The 22,629-nt window shown below is 37.2% G+C and overlaps 1 protein-coding gene across 2 annotated transcripts in view; it reads right to left on the reverse strand.

Moving 5' to 3' along the window:
* LOC149233681 (ubiquitin carboxyl-terminal hydrolase 2-like) overlaps nucleotides 1–22,629 on the reverse strand; it is a 64,193-nt gene that overhangs the window by 36,650 nt on the left and 4,914 nt on the right. Inside the window, exon 2 of one of the 2 annotated variants that reach the window (XM_089379828.1) lies at nucleotides 5,277–5,525. The exons of the other annotated variant lie outside the window; for it this stretch is intronic. Coding sequence (XP_089235954.1) covers nucleotides 5,519–5,525 — 7 coding nt within the window. The 3' untranslated portion in view covers nucleotides 5,277–5,518. Of the gene's footprint in view, nucleotides 1–5,276; nucleotides 5,526–22,629 lie in introns of those variants that run through there. 2 annotated transcript variants of the gene reach the window in all.

Here is a 22,629-nt window from a genome sequence, read left to right on the forward strand (position 1 = left end):
CTCTATTCTAAGTTTTGAATTGTATTCCTTTATGTTTTGATTTCTAGTACTCATAGGTCTACCATGCTTTTGTAGAACATTTTTGAATTGTTTTGATAAAGTTATAGGTATCCCTCGAGATTGGATTAAGAGGAAGCCCTTACCATTTTACCAAAGATAAGTATCTTACTCCTTGTACTATCTTTTTATGTTTGGTTTCCTCTCTTATCAAGATGTGTTTGTATTATATGCTAATAACCTTTCTTTTTATATTTTCCTTGTTTAGGAAAGCTTGTTGAATACACAAGGGTTATGGAAGACAAAGCATGGTAGAATTTCGGTTGCAAAGGAAGCTCTTCAAGAATCGATGTCCTACATGAAGAAACAACTCAAAGGTATGTCTTATAGACGATAAGCTTTGATCTCTTCATAATAAAGGTATATTCATTCATTTTTAAATTTGCTTTAAATTACTAACATCGTTATGTCTAGAACATTGAATCACAACGATTCTTGTTAAGGTGATTAATCATTATATTGAATCTACCCTCATTAAAATCATAATTTTTGTGGAGCCATAGAAGGTTCTCTGTAAAACCCTAATCTAAGGGTGTGTCAATATTGATTATGAAACCCTAGTCTACTTAGGGTTATTGATGAAATCTAGAAAATATTATTCTTTTGATGTTTAGGGTTTTGGTATTATTATAGAAACCCTAGTCCTTTAGGGTTTGTTGTGTTATGTATTGAAATCCTAGACCTTTAGGGTTTATGAGCAAAACCCTTATAATATCTATAGTAAGCTCCTAGGAATGAAACCCTAGGTGTATATTTGTCTGTCTGATCCAAACCCTAGCCTGATCAGAATTGTTATATGTCTAACTTTAAATGTATTGATATTTATGTCTTAGGTTTGCCTAATAGATATTGATATGCTTGTGCGTGATTATGAAATCCTAGATATGTATATATGCTAACCTAATTGTTGATGCTCATAGTTCTAGGGTTTGTAACAAAGCCCTGGTAGAAGTTTGATATTCTAGGATATGGTGATATTGTTTCCAACGTAATGATAAAATCAAATGTAGAAGTTGGTCATATTGTTGAAACCTTAGAGTGTGCTATGATTGGTTTTGATTGTTGATATCTAAGGCTTAATGTCTCAAACATGGACTCAGGGTTTACAATATATCATAGAAGAGTTTGTCATATCTTTTAAAGTAATATTGAAGCCCTAGATATAATGAGACTGATATCTTGATTGAGTTACTTTAAAGTTTTAACGATGTGATCTAGGGTTTATAACAAAACCCTAGCAAGAAGTTGAAGTACGTGTCTCTTGATTATGAACCAAACTATGTTTAGGTATTTGATGTCTAAAGTCTAATGCTTTCGTTATTGTATTAACATAATTCTGATATAGTTAACTTTTTTGAGAGATCAATGCTTAGTGGAATTAGGGTTTGATTCCTCTTTCTTGATAATTGCTTGTGAATTATGTTGGCTTCTTTTACTTCTTTATTATATTATCTTTCATCAAACAATTACCAAATTATGTGTGTATGAAGATCAAGAAACAAGAGACACGAGATGTAGACACTCAACCAAGGCAAAACCCCTATCTAGGGGAAAACCCAGTGAAACCTCTTCCTTCAATAGTTTTCACAAGATAATCCAAGACTCTTTGACCTAGACACGAACTTCCTCCAATCACCAAGACAGCGCTTCCTTCCAGCATCTTCGATCTAGACCTTCGACCTTGTAGCAACAAAACTTTGATCTCTGCAGTAGTAGAACTTTGACCCTTGCAACTTCGACCCCTGAAACTGCAAAATTTCAATCCCTACAACAATAGCACTTCAGTCCTGCAATTACCCAGTAAATTCGTAGGAAAGAGAGAGAGAGATAACCCAAAAACTTCAATCCTGCAATTCTCCTTCTTCTCCTTGAACTTCGCACTTTTTCCTGCACTGCTTCTTGTGTATATCGAACTTGTTGAGTGGATGAGCAAATAGATCGAACTGCACTTCTATATATAGCCTTCTTATGGGTCGAATTGCTCTCATGTAGGTTAACTTCATCAAGCAAAGGCCAACTTGGTGTGGAGGTGACAAATTACATATTTAACTTAAAAATAATTCTTTTTACATCATTCAAAAGCCTAAGAAGGGTCTCATAAAATGTACAATGACTCTAATGACTCAATATAAATCCTACAAGTCCTCAATGGTGACTTTGACCTATATAATGATGACCCAAACATGAAACCCATGCTTTAATAAGTCATTGTAATAATAATAATAATAAAAAAAATCATTATTTTGATAAATATGACTTAGATACAAATATGAAGACGAAACCTAATTACATTCTTCAACAAACTTCATGCTTCTCTATATGTATTTGGTTGTACTTGCTATTAAGTTTTGCAAGTACACAATCTTCAAGATAATGAAGATCTCTATATAAGCATGATGAAGAAAGCTATAAGATCAAGATGACTTTGATAACAAGTAATGAAGCCTTGAAAGACTCTCTGATGTTATAGAAAGTAGTTGATCTCCCTAAGTTAAGAGGGAGCCTGGATAGAAGCAAGGATATATCTCCCCAGTTGAGAGGGAGGGCATATCATGATAGTCATGATGGACACTTTGAAGTAAAATCAAAGAATGAATGCACTACAAAGTATTGAGAATGTCTTGGTGTTGTGACGAAAGAAGAAAAGCTTTCAACTAGTTGCATATGAATAAAGTGGCATCAAGATGATTGAAGACCCTGAAGGTTTGTGTTTACTTATATGTATTTGAAATTTTGTTACGGATTGGGATTGTTTATGTATAGGTAAATCTCTCCTCAAAAGGTCGAAGTTTTGGAAGCATGTTTGGACTTGTAATTTAGTCTATAAGCATGCTTGATTTATTTGTTGTTACTGATCTAATTGATCGGGAGAGATTTGATGTTACCGATTTGAATAATCAAGAGTGTTGAGGCATCATGTGTAATACAAAATGCCTGGGAGGACATGTACATGTGTCTGATGTCTAGATCTCGAAGTAGGGAGGGTGGCGTTGGTCATAGAGCTTTGACCTTGAATTACGCACCTAGATCCCTGGGTTGATGGTTAATAAGTAAGCTTGATGGTAGCTATAGTGGTTGAAAGCTCTAGTCCATCTTAGTCCCACCCGATTAGATTACCCTGGTTAGGAATCTAGTTTGTGACACTAACTGTGCCTAAACTCTTCATAGTTCATATGTTTTGAGATCTTCCATGCACTTGTATATATATGTAAATTATGAATACCTCCCTAGTTAAGAGGGAGTGTTGAAGAATGTAACTAGGTTCAGTCTTCATAATTGTATTTGAGTCATAATGAAATATATTTATCAAAAGAAAGAAAAAGAAATTTTATTATTATATAAATTGACTTATTAAAGCATGGGTTTCATGCTTGGGTCAATTGTTTTTAGGTCAAGGTCTCCATTGTAGACCTCTAGGGTTTATGTCAAGTGTCCTTGTCCATGTCATATTGTAAAGAACCCTTCTTGGGAATTATTTGTCAAAGAAGAAAATTATTTTATTGTAAATTAGGTCAATTAGGCCTCCTCCACCAAGTTGGCCTCAAAGAAGATCAAGTTGGCCTCAAACAGGGTAATTCGACCTCACCAAAAGCCTATATATTAGAGCAACTCAACCTCATTTGTCACACTCTCTCATCAAGTTCGATTTGCAGTAAAAGTTGCAGTAAACTAGTTGCAGAAAAGAGTGTGAAGTTGTAGCAGGAGAGAAGCTGGAAGAAGAAAATCGAGTTTTTGGGCTACCTTTCTCTCACACGTGCCAAGATATTGAGCTGAAGCTAGGGCCGAAATTCTGTCTCCATTGCAGGATCGAAATTCTGAAGCTGGAGGTCGAAATTGCTGCAATAGTTGTGTTGACCCTGCCGCCTACAACTACCTACAAGTCAGTGAGAAAAACCCTCAACCCCACAAGGTGTGGTTGGTGGCAGGGAACTCAGAGAAGGGGTTGTCACACTAATCCCGACTCTCTCTGTTTGAGCTATCTCCTAGGTTAGCTAAGGGGGGTGGTCCCTAAAGAAAAGTTAAGTTAAAAAGATGTGAGTTTCTAGAAGAATTGTTAGAGTTACATAGATTATTTTTTTAAGATTTATAAGAAAAACTGATATGAGCAATAACCATAAATACATAAGATAGGCATGAAATACATAAACAACCAGTGCCTTCAAAGTATTTCTATTTAGGAAATGAAATTGTATTTGCTTAGAATGAAGTGAAATGCTTTCAAATGGAAAGCCAAAATAATCCAAAAAAGTTAAACAATAAATTGTTAGCACAAGATATTATAAACGTTTTCAAGATGAATAAGTCTACAAATCAAAGCATGGAAACTATCTTGCTCAAAAGGATAAAAATAACTCAAATGTTAGACCAAGTTGACAACATGCAATTAAGTATGCAACCAAAAATAATAGTACTTGAAAGTGAAATCAACCATTTATGACAATAATTAAACCACAAGATGAGTCAATTTCCAAGTACAAGGAAAATTAGACTTGTTGCAAAATTAAAAGGAATTACAATGCTTGCATCCAAAGTGCCTCTTGAAATAAGATTTGCATGTGAGACTTTAAACCACCAAGATAGCAAGAAATTTAAGAACTTTGCAAACAAAGCAAATATGATGGAATGAGTTCTTGGTTTATTTTATTAATTAGTGCTAAGGCACAGTTATAATTGAACTCTAGTCCTCAGACCTCATCCTCGCCCAAATGTTTGGATCTCACAATGAGTGAATAGAGGTAGAGGGTCCCTAAAAGTCTATTCAACCAACTTAAGTTGGAGATAAATTTTAATGAGGTTTGGGGTCTTTCTATACTAAAATACCTAGATTAAGTAGTGCAAATTGTGTTAGTTCCCCAAATTAAACTAATGCTTCATGCAACTGCTTTAAAAAGAAATAGTTTGCAAAACTTGAGAGCGTATGCATGTGGGAATTTAAATACAAGATTAGTAAAAATTTGCATGTGGAGTGAAATGTATTGATTTTAAGCATGCACAATATGAAATTTAAAAGCTAGAAAACCAAGAAAAAAACTAAAAGCAAGATTAGGCCACCCACAAGAATCCCTCCTCTAAATGAGGAAGGGGGATGCCATAGAAAAAATCCCAAGCTCCCTCCAACAATTTTTTTTAATCTTTTATTAACGCTTAAACTGGGTAAAAATGCCTCTAAGAGCGCAGCCCACAATACGAGAGAGATCTTTACAAAGATGAGACTCTAACAAAACTAGACTCTCTCCCCAAAAAATATAACAACAACAAACTTGAAGATGGAAAAAACTCTCCAAAAGAGATTTACAAGGCTCAAAAGGCCCATGGCCTCGATGATTTTGCAACTCTCTCCCAAGTGCTTATGGCCTCCCCATAAATCAGTCTTTGGATAGCATGAGGGGGTCCTGCATACACACGAGTGAGTAGTTTTCCAAAGCTTTTCCTCAAGCTCCTTGTTGCCCAATGCTCAAGCCTATGGGCTACAAAACACAAAAAATACCAATTGTCAGTGTAAAATTAGGAAAAAGAAACCAAAACTAAATTTAGAATTTAATTTACGAAGTACTAGCTCAAGTAATGGGAGTGAACCCCCATACTTGCCTAGCATTAGAAATGACTCTTGAATAGGAAAAATAACTCTGAAAGAACTAGAACCAAAAAAGTATTTTGAATTTTAAATGGATGATCAAGTAGCTATAGACTAAGAAAACTCCATTTTGCTCTTCATTGGATGGCAAACTTGTAGCGAAAAAAATAGCTGAGTCTTAGATCACTGTGAATCTAAAAGTGAGTTGATCTAATTGAGATTTCTTCCACTTCCAGATAGATTCCTACACACAACACAAAAAAATCTTTCCTACACACTTGAACACGTATTAGTTTGCACAAGATTAGAGCAATATAATGAATAAGATAAACCAAGCATTTATCTTAAAATGAATTGGCAAGCTTATCCCTAGAATACTACTCTAAATCAATGATATATGCAAGATAACTTGCACACATCAATCCAAGCAAAACGGCAAGCATAAACTAATATTAATTCAACATACGAAAGCTAAACACAATAGCGGTAGTATGAAAGGACATCACCTCATAATGCCAAAAGAACACCAGCCAAATAGCCCCAAAGTCTTGATTATATTAAGAAAGTATGCAAGTACAAAATGGCAGAATTTCCTCAAGCAAAATAACTTATTACATGATTATCATATGAGAGCCCATGGCTCTATTATATAGACAGTTGGGAGAAAATCCCAATGAAGAATGACAATGACAAATGGCATTAGAGCCAATCCCAATGTAAAAGTGATTAAACAAGTGGCATGAGGTGACAATCACAAAGAGAATTGTTGAATGGTGTAAAAATCGAATTTTGGCAAGTGGACATCATTTTCTTCTTCCCTTATGTGCCAAATTCGAATTTTATGATAGAATGACAAGTGTATATGGGTGGTAACCCATGTGGGGAAAATTTCTCACAAAAATCTCCACCAAATATTTTCTAAAATCCTAACAAATGTGCATTAACTTCAGAAATTCGAATTTCCAAATAAGCAGCTTTCTCCTTTAATGCCAAAAATTCGATTTTATTTGAGCACATGTCCTTTCCTTGATTTTAGGAGTCCACATCACCTTGGGACTTCACTTTAACTCCCCCATAATTGTCCACCTCATTTCCACAACATTTAGCATGAGTGGATATTTATTTTTCTCCATTTATTTAATTTCTGACTTAATTAATTGTCAGATTTCCCACTAAACTTGGGAAAAGTGGGTTTTGAGGGTTCAAAACACATTTTTAACCCATCAAAGTGTGTCATAGTAAAAAGTTGATGGTGAGAGGTGCAAATTTCATTACTCATACCCCATACAACTTCTCTAGACATCACTTATTACATTACAAGTATAATTTTATTAGCAATTTCCACAGTGCGAAAAATCTAAAAAATTAAAATATAACTACCTAGACCTAACTAAATTCCACGAAATTTTTTTTGTTATCTAGTATGGTAATATACATCGACTCTAGACACTAAGATTTGTTATGGACTCAACCTTCAAACTGTCACCCCAGTTTTGGGGTATAACGTGAGTGAAGAAACCCACAAAATTATCTGCCTCTGAAAAATAAGGGATAATTAACCAAATAAAAAAACACTCCAAGGTGTACTCGTTTGTTGATCGAATCCCAACATCCTAGGCCTGTTACAGACTCAAAAAATCATCATTATTAGTATCACTTATTACAATTCCCCACAGGGTTGTAATCTGGATACAAGAAAGATGATGAGAAAATAGAAGTAGAGTTAAAAACTTTGTTGCCTAATGATATATGATGGTACAAATGTCCTCTAGATCATCCTTGGGCATGGGGTCTTTATATAATCATCAGGTGCCACTCCGATGGTCAACAAGTTGTAGTAACTGGATCGAAGTTTCTGAGATGTTGCGCTGACGCTTTTGAATAGGAAGGAAAGATTGAAGGTTGTTGCATCATAGAAGGTTGACTTGGTGGAGGAGGAAGGTATGTTGGTCTAGGGTCTTGGTTGTCTCTCTGTCATATGAATCTACTGAAGAAAGAGTTCATGACTGAGTTTTCCCCTATATAGGGGTTTTGCCCTGGTTGTCCGCATACATCTGGTGTCCCTGATCTTTATGTTTTGATTTTGATAATTGCTTGATAAAACAAAGATAAAATAAGAACACAAGAAGGTTAATAAGAACATAAGAATATCACAAGCAATTATCAACATAAGAAAATGTTTCTGCCTTTCTTATTTTCCAACGGGAGCATCATTGAACATTATTTGGCATTGGTTCATAATCATTGAATAAAAGAATTTGTGTTTATTTGGCTAACGCTTGGTTTTGCAAATTAACTAGCCTCTTGGGCCAGGGTTTCAAGGGCCAAAGTTGCCAAGCAAGGCCTCGACCAACCATTAGTGCCCTAGTTTCAGTCATAAGAGGGCTGATCCATTCATTTTCCGCTGACAATTTGTGTTGCAGGTCATTGGCCCAAGTCTCAAGACATTTGAAGGACTAGTCACCAAACTAGGCCATTAGGCCTAAGGATCTGCTATTTTCCCTCACATTTTCCTTCTTGTTTTGTTCTTCAGTTCTGAGTCATTTTATTACAGCAGTGTATTCAGTACTAAAACACTCTAAATCTAAGCCTAAATCCACTAATCAATCACATAAGACATTAAAAAAATAACCTCAAGTCACTAAAGATCAAATCTCGAGATCATATTGACTGCATGCAAGTGAATTTAGTGAATTGTTTGATTAGTTTTCAGACCTGATTTATATGCTACAGCCATCTACATTTAGCCTACAGCAGTAACTAAGTAGCTAAATTCATAACAGTGGCATAAGAACTCATTTGCAATCATATTCCATCATTATATTGTGGGTTTGCATTTGTTGGCATAATTCATTGATTTCTGAAGGATGTAATATTAATTTAAGATTTGATATAAACAATTGCAGCAGTGTTAAAAGGGTTGAAGCTCATCTAATTTTCGATTGGTTATCATTCCTTATACTTTGTGAAACTTGGATAATCATTTAAGAATGTGATTGGGTGATTTTTCTACTGCTGCAATCTTATGTTTATTGGATGATCTATAGTTCTCTTTTGCACTATTGGCATCTAATTTCACTCTTGCATCTTCACACGAGTGCTCTAATCAAGTTAATAAGTGTTCGATCTAATTGGCTAAATTTCTCTAAGTGATATTGTGGATTAATTGCTATTATCATTGTTGGATAAGTAGACACATTGCTCATTGGTAAATTGGATATCTCTTGTGGATTTCATTCAAGTGTAATCATAAGTGTGATAAGAGAATCTATTTGTGCATTTTGGCATATTGGTAACATTGATCTTGTCTTTTAAAGCAATTGTCCATTGATATTACTTGTCGCATTTTATGGCACTGTTAAGCTTAAGCACTTTCTCTTGTGGTTGAGATTGTTATTCATTTATTTTTTAAGTACTCCATTGTTATAATTGAAGATCATTTGTAATTTAGTACTTAAAAGCATTAAGTAATCTCACCTTAAGAGCACTCACATACTTCTTGCACTTGCATACTAGGATTAGTATCTCGCATTAATTAATTTACTTCCAAGCATATGCTTGGTCGATAGAGAGATAGGCCCACCTTTCCCAGCTAGCTTGAGGAGTCTAGAAACTCTTTAGTGGTTAACACGGTCACCTTGCAGTCATCAGAGCCACAGTCCCTATAGTGTCAGAGGCATCGGGTGGTTAGAACCCCAAGGGAGGTATCATTAACCAAGCCTCAGCTTGCTTCCCCTTGGTTTCTCTCTCACAACCTACTCTAGAGACTAGCTTCAAAACAGTTAAGGGAAAGGAAACACTTAGAATAGGCATATAATCTAAAATTAACCAAGATTTTGCATCTCACCTAGTTTGTAGGATTTGCATCTCATTTAAGATAGTGAAACATCCTTTAAGCAACAACTGTTCATCTGGTTACTTGGTAATAAATTGTAAAAGCAAATATTTGACTCCATCTAAGGCACTGGTCTTTCAAAATAAATCTAATATAATCTTTAAAACTTGCTAATTCAACCAAGTGGCTAGGCCATTCAATTGTGTCTCCCAGATTTGTTGGTTACCAACAAATCTTTCATCTTCACATTTCATAGGGACTGTTGTTGAGAAATCTAGGGCATCATGAATTAGGTGATTTATCTTAATTAGTAACTGCTTGTGAGTGCCTCTTACTTTATTAGATTAGGATCTTCTTTTGCTTAAGTTATTAGTGTTATTCTTCATCAAACAGCTACCAATGCATGAACATAAATAGACAAGAGACACAGGATGTAGGCTATCTGCTAGGGCCAAAACCTCTCACTCTTTGAGAGGAAAACCCGCACAAATTCTTCTTATAGAGATTCCAATTGACAAATACCAAGACCAAGACCCTTGACCTATTTTCCACTCCAAGACCAAGACACAAGTCCTCTTCCACCTTCTCGTTTACTCTCTCTCGGTTCCTTCTACTTCAAATTTCGCACCACATGAGATCACTATGGTCATGTGATGACACTGAACTGAGGTCACTGTAATGGTACTGAATTTTGTGGTCAATGAGTTTATCAAGGATACCGAACCTCTCCTTCAGCAGTAGCACTGAATCCTGAAGTCACACCACTGAACCATAGTCATTGTTCTTTGAGGTAGCACCGAGACCTTCTTCATGTAATAGCATCGAGACCCTCTGTGATATATGTGATTGAAACTGTGTCTAACTTCTCTGCTCCAATCCGTACTATGGTCTCTGCAATTAAACCGAGATTTTGTGTACCCTTACCCGAGCTTCTTTCCTGAAATGATATCTGAACTAGTCACTGCAACTATCCAAACTTGCCTCTACAGTTGACATCCAAATTTCAGAGAGATCTGAACTTGCTTCTGTGGAATAGGCCGAGCTGCCTATTTATAGTAGTCTGCCCATGAATATTAGCCAACATGATCTTATGAAGGGTTGTGTCTCCAAATTAGGTGAGCCGACATGAGTTTCCTACTTCATCTTGAAGCCGACTTGAAGAGGAGTAACTTGTGCTTGTCTTGGAGGGCTATTTGACAATCCTATAGACTTATATACATTTGTAACATGCCCAAGAAGGGTTCTTCATACATGACATTGACTCTTTTTTACTTTTATGATAAATCCTAAAGGCTCTCAATGGGAGCCATCTAAAAATAAAATCTCTTGCTCATGGAACCCACGAAGAAAGCATAATAATAATTTTATTTTTCTTCTTTACAAAAATCACAATTACATGTCATTATGAAGACCGAACCTAGTTACACTTTCCAACAACTATCCCCCATAGTTTGTTGTAGGGAGACAACTAGAACAGAGAGGGCAGGGATCAGAGTGACATCCCCCGTCCTGAGTGTTGTCACATCTTGCTTATACAGTTTGGGCGCCGACAACAGGATGATCAGGGACAATAGGGTAGAGTGTGATCCTTACCTCCAATAAGTTGATCTCACCTATTGTCAGGGACTTTGGGATAGTGTGATCCCTATGCATTGGGGTAGGTTGGTTTCGCCCATTGTCTTTGGTTCTGAGTGGTAGCCATGGCTCCCCGATGATGACGATGATATTAATGATGATGATGATGATGATGATTCCAGGTGGTAGCAGAGTCTCCCTGATGGTGATAGAGACAGGGTGGTAGTTGGAGCTCCCCTATAACAATTCTTCTTCTTTAGATTCGAGAATGTTCAACATGAGACGAGCAAGGATGTACATGACATAATGACGAAATACATATGACGATCACATGATTTGGTTGGAATTTCTCCCAAGCTAAGAGGGAGTGTTAATTTGGTAGCTCAATGACAAATTCCAACCATTGCATCAAATTCCTCTTTTCGAGAAGACCAAAATTAACTTTTGAAGCACTCAATTTGGATAAGGGAAAGTGGATTTTTGAGGTCAAGCCCACAATTGCTCAATTTATCAAGGTCAGCTTGAGGTCAATTAGAACAAATTAGCCCTCCATCTCATATAAATACAAGACAAGTCCTCCTCATTTGGCACCTCATCAACTCACAACATATCTTCTCTCTCCTCATTCTATTGGTTCGTACAACTCAAAATTGCAAGGTATCTCTCACACGTGTGAAGGACAAAAGTCATTTTCTGATTGGGTTAAATTTCAAGACTGTTTCTAGGCGTTGACTAGCGTTGACAAAGGCTTATTTGACCATCTTTGATTGCATTTTTGGGTGGAATATCTCTGTTTCTCTAGGTTGCATTGGAGGACGCACATATCGAGGAGATCTGGGTAGGTTTACTGGTGTTGACTTCAGGGCTGACAGCAGGTTTGACCGCAGAAGCAAGTGCAGAGTTTGACTTAATTTGACTAGTTGTTTTGGGTCTGTTTTGGGTTGACTTTGACTAGCATTCTAGGCTGCATTTATTGTTGCCTTAACCAAGCCCTTTTGGAAGGTTGACCATTGACTTTGTGGACTGGTTAGGGCTGACTTCATTGTTGTTGACTGTTGTTGAATTGCACAGAAATACGGTTGACTTTTGTTGACTCTCTCTCTTGTCTCTAATTTGACATATAGCATGACATTTTGACTTGATTGAATGTTAGATATTGGTTGTGGATATTGGCCAGTCAAAGTTTAACTTTGACTCTTGGATGATGTACTCTCTCTTTGCTGAACATTTGAAGACAATCTAATAGAAGAAGAATTGCAAAGGATTTCCCCCTTGGGTTTTTCCCTAGTCATTGATCAAATATTGTGTCTCTTGTCTCTTGGTTGTTTTTCATTGTGCATTTGAATAATTTTTCTATCTACTATTGCTCTACTATCATAAGTTAATTGAAGAGCTGGAAATTATTAAATTGGATGCTATTGGATATTATTGAAGTAATAGTTGCAGCATAGAACAATTGATGAACAATTAACACTTCTTGTCTTAATTGAACTTGTTGGATGTCATGCAAATGACGTCGACTACCTCTTATATATATGCTTTCCTTGAAGCCGAATTGTAATCATGAGGCTGACTTGTCCTCTCTTGTAGGCCGACTTGTTGATGGCTAGGTTGACTTGATCTTGGAGGGTCCTTATGACATAAATAAATTTCTTTAACTTGATACATGAATCCCAATAGGGTCTTTACATATTACAATGACTTCTTTGACTCCTAGATTTTATGACAAAGCCCTAGAAGCACTCAATGGGTGCTTGACCTATAAATAAAATGACCTTGAGCATGAAGCCCATGCTACAAAATAACAATAATAATTTTTCTTCTCTCTTTTCATCAAATACATAAAATTAAGATTACATTGGCATTATGAAAATCTGAACCTAGTTACATTTTCCAACAGAAGATGGATAGGAGGCCTCTTCCAGATTTGTCGGAACCAATTGGTATGAGCTAACATTGATGGATGCTCAGAGCAGCCTCCCAGGAGCATGGTTGGGAGAAACAGGCCTTCAGTGCAAATTCCAAGGCAGGTAGCAGGGAAGCCTTCCAATTCAAAGGGAGTAGCTACAACAGTGTATGATGTGGTGGGATTGGATACAGATCTAGGTGGAGAAGGTTCTTCCAAAAGTACCTCCCTTGCTAAGAGGGAGTGTTCATTTTTGTAGCTTGGGAAAGTACTTATACATAGGCCTTGTGTCCAGGCATGTAGAAGTCGCCCACATTCTCCTTAGAACACTTGCTCTAGTGTGAGCAAGTTGCCTTATTAATATGTTGCCTTTTTGAGCTGATAGAAACTTAGGAAAAGAAAATTAATTTACTTTAGTGATTTTATTTAGTTGTTGATCTCAAGTGAGGCAAGATCTAATCTAGGTAGTTAATCACTTTGAGATTAAATTTAGGGTTAGGTATTTAGCTCAATGTAAATTTATAAAAGAAAGGTTGGAGAGAGGAGAAAGAAACACTATAGTAGCACAAGATTGAGAGAAGCATCTCAATGAGCGTTGTGTTGGGTCCAAGGGAGTGCAGAGAGACTGGAGATCTAGACCTGTAGGAGAGATCGAGCATCGATCTAGGGCAGATCTACTGGATCAGATACAGGTTATTGTATTATGTATCTCCTCAAGTGGGCCATTATCCCAGGACAGGAGCTCACATAAGTTTGGATTTGTTAATGAAAAACTTGTAGGGCAAAAATCTGTGTGTTTCATTGTGATTGAGATTGTTATATTTGCTTACGTTGAATATTGTGTTAGGAACCTAGCTATGTGTTTATTAAATAAGTTTTCTGCTAGGAATTAAATACTAGGTGCTAGGTTTGCATAAATTTAACAAGGTGTTCATGGATGAAGGTCTTGCAAAACCCATGTATAAGACTATGAGACCTCTCATGAAGTCCACCCCCGACCATATCACTTATCACTTCTATTTATTAAAGGGTCCTAAGAATTGTTCCTCCCTTGCTAGGAGCACCTAATAGGGATAATTGATGAACCTCCCATACCTAAATCTGGCAACTTGTATAAGGTCTTAAGGTAGTGTGAAGCTTGAAGAAGATACTTAATGAGATGTACATGTGTGGCTTTGACATTAGATATGATCCACTTTTTATGCTTCATTGACTCTTGTATGCATGTTGACCTTACTTGATTCCTTAAGCCTATGCTTGATGATGATCCATACATGGTTATGCTCATTTATAGGACATTGACGATGTTTATCCTACACTTGATAGATGATGCTACACACCCTTTGGAGGATGTTCCACTTGATGATGGACATTGGACACTTGCATGATGAGTCTTGATGATGACTTGGCACACTTCCAAAGACACTCCTTCATCCTTTGGACTTTGTACATTACCTTCTTGAGCTAGGCCATTGCACATATGAGATGATGCAATACTTTTTGCATGACATGAAGGCTTGGGTGGATGATGTTAGCCTTGAGGAGGCACCTTTTGACGATAAGACGTGTCTTTTGGAGTTGATGAGCCCTGCCTTGTGGAGATGATGTCACCCTTCCTAAGGCATTACACTCACATGTGTGACCTTTTAAGGGCACTTTTCATTGTATTTTCATCTTTGAGGCTACTTTAGGGATCGACTTAATGAAGCACTCACCTCGTTTTGGATCATTACACACTTCAGAGATATCACTTTTCTTATATTTGTCTTTTCTCTCTAAGTTGACTATGGAGCACTAATTGAGTGACTTTTCTCTTAGGAGATCATGTGATTTAGATGGTTCTCTTTTCATGGACGATTATTGGTGAATTATATGTGCTATTCAATGTGAATTATCTTCTTCCAATCTTGTTTATTGTTGATGGATAAAGTTTATTAAATATTCACCATAGTTTTCTGGTATTTTTATCTCTTCATTCTCCTTGAACAAGATTTTTCATTGAGTTCTCTTGAGGTGACCTAAGTTAGGCTCCCTCCCTTACTTGTCTAAGAAAATAGAAGGATGCTATGGTTAGAGGATTAAGGGACACAAGTTAGGCTACCTTAGTTTCTTTGAATCCACATCCATCTCCTTTCTTCCAAAGATTGTTACTCCTGGACTCCATTAGCCCTAGATTGAGAAAGGAATTAGTCATATCTCTTCTGTCAATCCTTTAACTCTCTAAAACACATTTTTCTTTTTGTTCTAAGGTAAATTAGGGTTTCATTACAGTAAAATCATATATTTTCAGCAGTTATTATCTTCGATGTTATTGTCCCAAGGTTTGAAATGTTTTGAACTATATTGGGAAATCAAAAGTGTCATTTTAAGTGTATTTTTCAGCCATAAATTAGGGATGATGTCTAGGGTTTTAATTGTTGTTATATGTCTTTTCATCGCTGTAAATTGTTTTAATTTTTTCTCTTGTTTACTCATATATTTAGCCCTCCTTTTCCGCTTTATTATCATAGTTTCTAGGGCTAAATTTGCTATTGCTATAAACTAGTTGATTGCTGTAATTTCTGAATTTATATGCTAGTTTACTTCAGCCAAAGGTGATTTTTTGATTATGTGTGTTTGGGGGCCTTCTTTGAAACTTTTTTTGGTTTCCATAAGCCTCTAGAAAAGTCATAGGACCTTTTGAACTCAAATCTGGAAATTACAAATTAGACCCTGATCTATTAACCTTATTCCTTGGTGGTAAATCATTGTAAAACTCTTAGGGGGCACCTAGCTTAATTTGATTGGTTATTTGATCCACAAGATCTATTAGGGAAGCCTCCCTTGTATTAGACTATGTCCATCACTAAAACAAGAGGAGTTGTTGCTAAGGTGACAGTGGTGACACTTCCATCGTTGCACATTGTCTAGGTCACCTAGTGAGGCTTTCCACTAGAGTGCTAGATTTTGTTGTAAAAGGGGCCGCATACAATATAAGTTGTAACATAGCCTATCTTAGATTTATCTCTCATGAGATCTTATTGATGGTGATGTAGCTCTTCTTTTGTTAGATTTGTTAGGTACTTTTCTCCATATATTTCAATAAGGGTTGGTAGATCAACCTCTTGCCTTTTTGAATTTTCTATAGGCTCTTGATATTTCTCCTCTAAGCGAAGTTTGTCCTACTCATTTTCTTCCATTTCTAAGTTATCAAAGCATACATTTTCTCCTTCTAGAGATTGGGTAGTTGTTTCTTTTTTCCTTCTTTTTCACTCTCTAGAGTAGGTTTGGGAGAACACATGACTATACCTTCAATTGTAGCTTCCATTGATTTGCTCTTTGTGGGTTCCTACTCTAATGTCAATGCCTGAAAGCTATTGACCACTTTATGGCCATCGGTGGTTGCTCAATTGGGATCTTTCTTACCTAACTTTCTTTTGCTTGAAACCTTAACAAAGCCTTCCTCATCTAGTCCCACTTCGTGTTTTTTGCCATTGGCTACACCATTAGAAGACAGTGTGAGAACATAAGTCCATGTTCATGGCATTTCCTACATCTAAAGAAAATATGTTCATAATCTAGAATTTGTGTCCACGCTAAATCTTGGAAATAATGCAGATAGATTCAAGAATGGCTCCCAAAACATTCATATAGATGCAAATTCGATCATATGCCATATACCTACATGCTCTGCTGATTTCAGAGGTTTTGACAGAGCTTATCAATTTATTTCCAAATCCTGCAAATGTTTCTCCATACCAAAGTTCTTGAGGTATAAAATACATTCGTATCCATACCAGTGCTACTATAAAATCCTTCTTTTTAGGGCTGAACTTTTTTGTCCATAATTTCAAATGCAAACCTTGCTGAGTTGAAGAAGTAGGGATTGTCCTCGAAGACATGTTCTCTATTCTCTATGCTTGCAAAGATAGCTGTAAAAAAGCCCTATGAGCCAAATCTTCTGGCCCTTACACTTCCATTGTGAATTTATCCACCAAATTAATGTTTTCTCTACAAACCAAATCCCCATGAACTTCCATATCACCACATGATCCTTCATGCATTGTATGCCATTGCCAATTTTCAGTGAGATGGCTTCATATCTAGGCTTTTTAACTATTTTGTCTAGGCAATCTCTAGGGCAATTATAGGCCATTTTGTTAAATCTGCGAATTGGACGGTGCTTTCTTGCCTTTTTGCTTCCATACTCAAAGCATTTGAGCTTCCTTTTCCTGCATCACCCACTTCCTTCGTCTTACTCGATTCCCTTGTGTTGGAAAAAGTAACTATGTTCAGTCTTCAATAATTTACTTAAGTCATTATGTAATGTAATTGTCAAAAGAATAAAGAAAAGAATTTTTGTTATTGTAACAATGACTTATTAAAGCATGGGTTTCATGCTTGGGTCATCATTATATTAGTCAAAGTCCCCATTGTGGACTCCTAGGATTAATATTGAGTTTATAGAGTCATTGTATATTCGAAGAGACCCTTCTTGGGCTTTTGAATCATGTAAAAAGGTTTTGTATCAAGTCAAATATGAATTATGTGTCCTCCACATCATGTCGGCCTAAGGACCCCCATTCGACCCACTAGAAGCCTATATATTGAAGGAGGTCGAAGTCATTTGAAGCACTCACTCTCAAGCAAGTTCGATATCTCAAGAAGAGCTAGAGAAGTGCAAAGTCTGTTGTCGGGAGGACGAAAGAAGTGCGAGTTTGGGGGAGTCTCTAGAGAAGAAGAAAATAAAACTTTTGGTGCCTCTCTCTCTCTCTCTCTCTCTCTCTCTCTCTCGTGGTTTGGATTGGAAGATCGAAGTCTCCTAAGATTTCATTGTTGTCGTACGCTGCATGTTGCTGAAAACTGCTGCCTAGTCGAAGTTGCTGGAAGGGGTTGAAGATCTTAGAGGCTGACATGGTGTGGAGGGAAAGTCTGGTCTTGATCTAGGGTAAAGAGTCTCAAAGAATACTATTGAAAGGAAGAATTATCTTGACTGGGTTTTCCCCTCGAGGGGGGTTTTGCCCTGGCATGTGCCTATATCTTGTGTCTCTTGTTTTGTGATCTTCATATATGTATAATTGCTTGATGAAAGATAAGATAATAAAGAAGTAAAAGAAACCAACACACTCACAAGTAATTATCAAGAAAGGAGAATCAAACCCTAATATAATATCCTTGATTTTCCAACATGGTATCAGAGCTAAGGTCAAGAGAAGTCGAAGATCACTTTGTTGGCATAGATTCTCCCTCTATGGTAAACTACATAAGATTGGGTTTCAACTCTGCTGGAAGATGGATCAAGAAGATCATCTACTACCTATTCAACAAAGTCAAGAGTCACGGATTCTTCGCTGCCCTTACAGGCTCTTTTACTGATGACAATGCATGGATCATTGATAGTGGAGCATCAAGACACATGACAAGTGAAAGCAGACAACTACACACACTATCAAAGGAGTCATCCTCTCATGCAGTGGAATTGGGTGACAACAAAAGCTATGATGTTAGAGGCCTGGGATCTACATCATTAAAGTTGGACAATGGATCGAAGATCTCAACAACATTCTCTATGTTCCAGGTTTGAAAAAGAATTTACTTTCTATTTCTTGTTTAGAAGATAAAGGGGAAAGGATTGCTTTTGTTGATGGAAAAGTATTGGTTTGGGGAAAGAACTCTAGTATTGACAAAGTTAGGGTTATTGGAGTTCATGAAGGAAGTCTTTACCGGGTTATCACTCCATCTCCTCAAGCTCTGGTTCATATGGAAATAAGTCCCATTGAACTATGGCATTGAAGGTATGGCCATCTTCATTATAGGGTCATCCCTACTCTTAGTCAATTGGTTCATGGTATTCCTGATATGAAGTTAGACCATGAAGGTGTGTGCAAGGGATGTTCTCTGGGGAAGCATACTAGAAAGCCATTTCATCATAGTGAATCTAGATCTAAAGAAATATTAGATCTCATCCATTCCAATGTATGTGGGCCCATGTCTGACAAAACACTTGGAGGTCATCTCTACTATGTAACATTCATTGATGACCATTCGAGGAAGACATGGCTCTACTTACTCAAAACTAAAGATGAAGTATTTGATAAGTTCAAGGAGTTCAAGGCTGAGGTGGAAACCCTAACCGAAAAGAAGATAAAGACTCTAAGGTCTGACAATGGTGGGGAATACACCTCTAAAGAGTTAATTGCATATTGTAAAGATGCAGGTATTAAGAGGGAGCTCATTGTTCCCTACTATCCCGAACAAAATGGATTGGCCAAAAGAAAGAATAGGTCAATTGAAGAAGGCATTCGAACTATGCTCCTTAATCAAGATCTACTGAAGTTCTTATGGGGTGAAGCAGCGATGACTGTTGTGTACGTTCAAAATAGAAGTCCTCATAAGAGTCTTGATAATACTACACCCGAAGAAGTATTCACAGGAAAGAAGCCAAGTGTGGATCATTTCCGCATATTTGGAAGTCCAGCATATGTCCATATTCCGAAAGAAAAGCGAAAGAAATTGGACTCGACAAGCATCAAGGGAATATTCATTGGTTATAGTCTTTCCTTAAAAGCATATAGAATCCACATAAAGGCGGGAAGATACATTGAAGTAAGCAGGGACGTCATAATTGATGAGAATCAAGCTTACAAGAAATCGAAGGATATTCCTATTGATTCTGATGACGAAAAAGTTCCCATATTTGAAGAAGATAAAGTTCATGAGAATTCCACTGCAAATGATGAAGAAGATGGACCAAGGGAGCCTATTCAATCAGTGGTTATCCCAACCACAAGGAAGAGGCCAAATTGATTAAAAGCTTCATTAGAAGATGTTGAAGGACACGATGCAAGGAAAGTAAGCAACCGAAAAGGTATTTTGGTTATGATGCATATATGACAAAGTTGATTGAAGCCGAACCATCTACATTCTAGGAAGTTGAGCATGAAGAGGTTTGGAAGAAAGCCATGCATGAAAAATATCAATCCATCATGAAGAATGGGGTTTGGGAAATCGTTCCTAGACCTAGTGACAAATCGATTGTCACATCAAAGTGGATCTATAAGATCAAACATGTTGTTGATGGAAGTATAGACAAGTATAAAGCAAGGTTCGTCGCAAGGGGTTTCTCTCAAAAGGAAGGCATTGACTATGAAGAAACATTTGCACCTACTACAAGGTACACTACCATTAGATCGTTGGTTTCATTGGCTGCTACAATGGGGTGGAATATCCATCAAATGGATGTTAAGACCGCATTTCTAAATGGGACCATTAATGAGGAAGTGTACATCGAACAACCTGAAGGATTTGAAGTGAATAGTAGGGACTCTCATGTTTGCAGACTCAAGAAGGCTCTATATGGTTTGAAGCAAGCACCAAGGGCATGGTATGCAAGAATGGATGCATATCTTCTCAAGATTGGGTTCGTGAAGAGTACTGCTGATCCGAATCTATATATCAAGGTCGTGAATAATGAGCCAGTCATTATTCTACTATATGTGGATGATCTATTCATCACTGGTGTAGAATGAAGGATTCAAGAATGAAAGAAGATGTTGGCAGTTGAATTTGAAATGAAGGATCTAGGACTGATGCATTACTACCTAGGTCTAGAAGTATGGCAAAGACCTGGGGAGATATATTTGGGGCAAGGAAAGTACATCATCAAGTTATTGCAGAAATTTGGGATGATGGACTCCAAGCCGATGATTACTCCTATGATCACCAACCTCAAGAAGTTGAGGAGATCCAACTCTAGTCTCATGGATCCTACCTTATATTGTTAGCTGGTGGGTTCCCTGATGTATCTGGTAAATACTAGGCCAAATATATGTTTTGCAGTAAACATTCTTAGTCAATTTCAGTTGGAGCCTCGTCATGATCACTGAATAGCTACCAAACATATATTGAGGTATCTTCGTGGCACTATATATCACTGCCTAAAGTATGATAGTAAGGAAGTCAAGCTAATTGGCTTCACGGACTCTGATTGGGGTGGCAATGAGACCGATGGAAGGAGCACTATCGGAGGATGCTAGTGTGGGAGTTGTTATGATCTCATGGATGAGTAGGAAGCAAGATCTCGTTGCATTGAGTAGTGTCGAGGCAGAATATGTGGCTACATGTGAAGTAGGAAAAGAGGTTGTTTGGTTAAGGAAGCTTCTGATAGATTTGTTCGAGAAGTCTCTGGGTCCTACTGTGATTAATTGTGATAATCAAAGTTGTATCAAGATGTCTGGAGATCTCGTGTTTCATTCGAGGACAAAACATATCAATAATAAGTTCCACTTTATTAGGAACTTGGTGCAGGATGGGATCGTGAAGTTAGAGTATGTTCTGACAGATGAACAGGTAGCAGACATATTGACAAAGGCTCTTCCTAATAAGAAGTTTGAATATCTAAGGAACCTGTTGGGTTTGGTAGATATTGGTGATTGTATTGATGATAAGGAAATGGAAGAGATTTGTTGAGGATTTGCGAGTGAAGCATTGCCTGGGGAGACATCAAGCCGACACTCTATGTTGATGTCTGGAATCCCGGAATTGAAAAGGTGGTGTTGTTTATTGAGCTCTGTTTTGGATACACACCTGTATGTTTGGGTTGGTGGTTAGCAAGTAAGCCTGATGGTACCTAGAGGGGCTGAAAGCTTGAGTCCACCTTAGTCCCACTTGGATAGATTGCCCTGGTCAGGAATCTAGTCCATGGCATTGTGGTGCCTAAATTATTGAGTGACTAGTAGGATAGATTGCTCCTGGTCAGGAATCTAGTCCATGTCATTGCAGTGCCTAAAGGTTCTTCATGTTTTCATATAGTTTGATATCTTCCATTGTATTTGTACATTATGAATACCTCCCTAGTTAAGAGGGAGTGTTGGAAAAAGTAACTATGTTTGGTCTTCAATAATGTACTTGAGTCGTTATGTAATGTACTTGTCAAAAGAATAAAGAAAAGAATTTTTATTATTGTAACAATGACTTATTAAAGCATGGGTTTCATGCTTGGGTCATCAATATATTAGTCAAAGTCCCCATTGTGGACTCCTAGGATTAATATTGCGTTTATCGAGTCACTGTATATTCGAAGACCCTTCTTGAGCTTTCAAATCATGTAAAAAGGTTTTGTATCAAGTCAAATATGAATTGTGTCCTCCACATCATGTCGGCCTAAGGACCCCCATTCTACCCACTAGAAGCCTATATATTGAAGGAGTTCGAAGTCATTTGAAGCACTCACTCTCAAGCAAGTTTGATATCTCAAGAAGAGATGGAGAAGTGCGAAGTCTGTTGCCCGGAGGGCGAAAGAAGTGCGAGTTTGGGGGAGTCTCTAGAGAAGAAGAAAATCAAACTTTTGGTGCCTCTCTCTCTGTTTCGTGGTCTGGATTGGGAGATCGAAGTCTCCTAATATTTCGTTGTTGCCATAAGCTGCATGTTGTCGGAAACTGCTGCCAAGTCGAAGTTGCTGGAAGGGGTTGGAGATCTTGGAGGATGCCATGTTGTGTTGGGGAAGTCTGGTCTTGGTCTAGGGTAAAGTCTCAAAGAATACTATTGAAAAGAAGAATTATCTTGACTGGGTTTTTCCATTGAGGGGGGTTTTTCCCTAGCATGTGCCTATATCTTGTGTCTCTTGTTTTGTGATCTTCATATATGTATAATTGCTTGATGAAAGATAAGATAATAAAGAAGTAAAAGAAGCCAACACACTCA

This window comes from Pinus tabuliformis, chromosome J (assembly GCF_031772625.1).
Source record: "Pinus tabuliformis cultivar Carrire ecotype Pingquan chromosome J, CPIR1, whole genome shotgun sequence".
Taxonomy (NCBI): Eukaryota; Viridiplantae; Streptophyta; class Pinopsida; order Pinales; family Pinaceae; genus Pinus; species Pinus tabuliformis.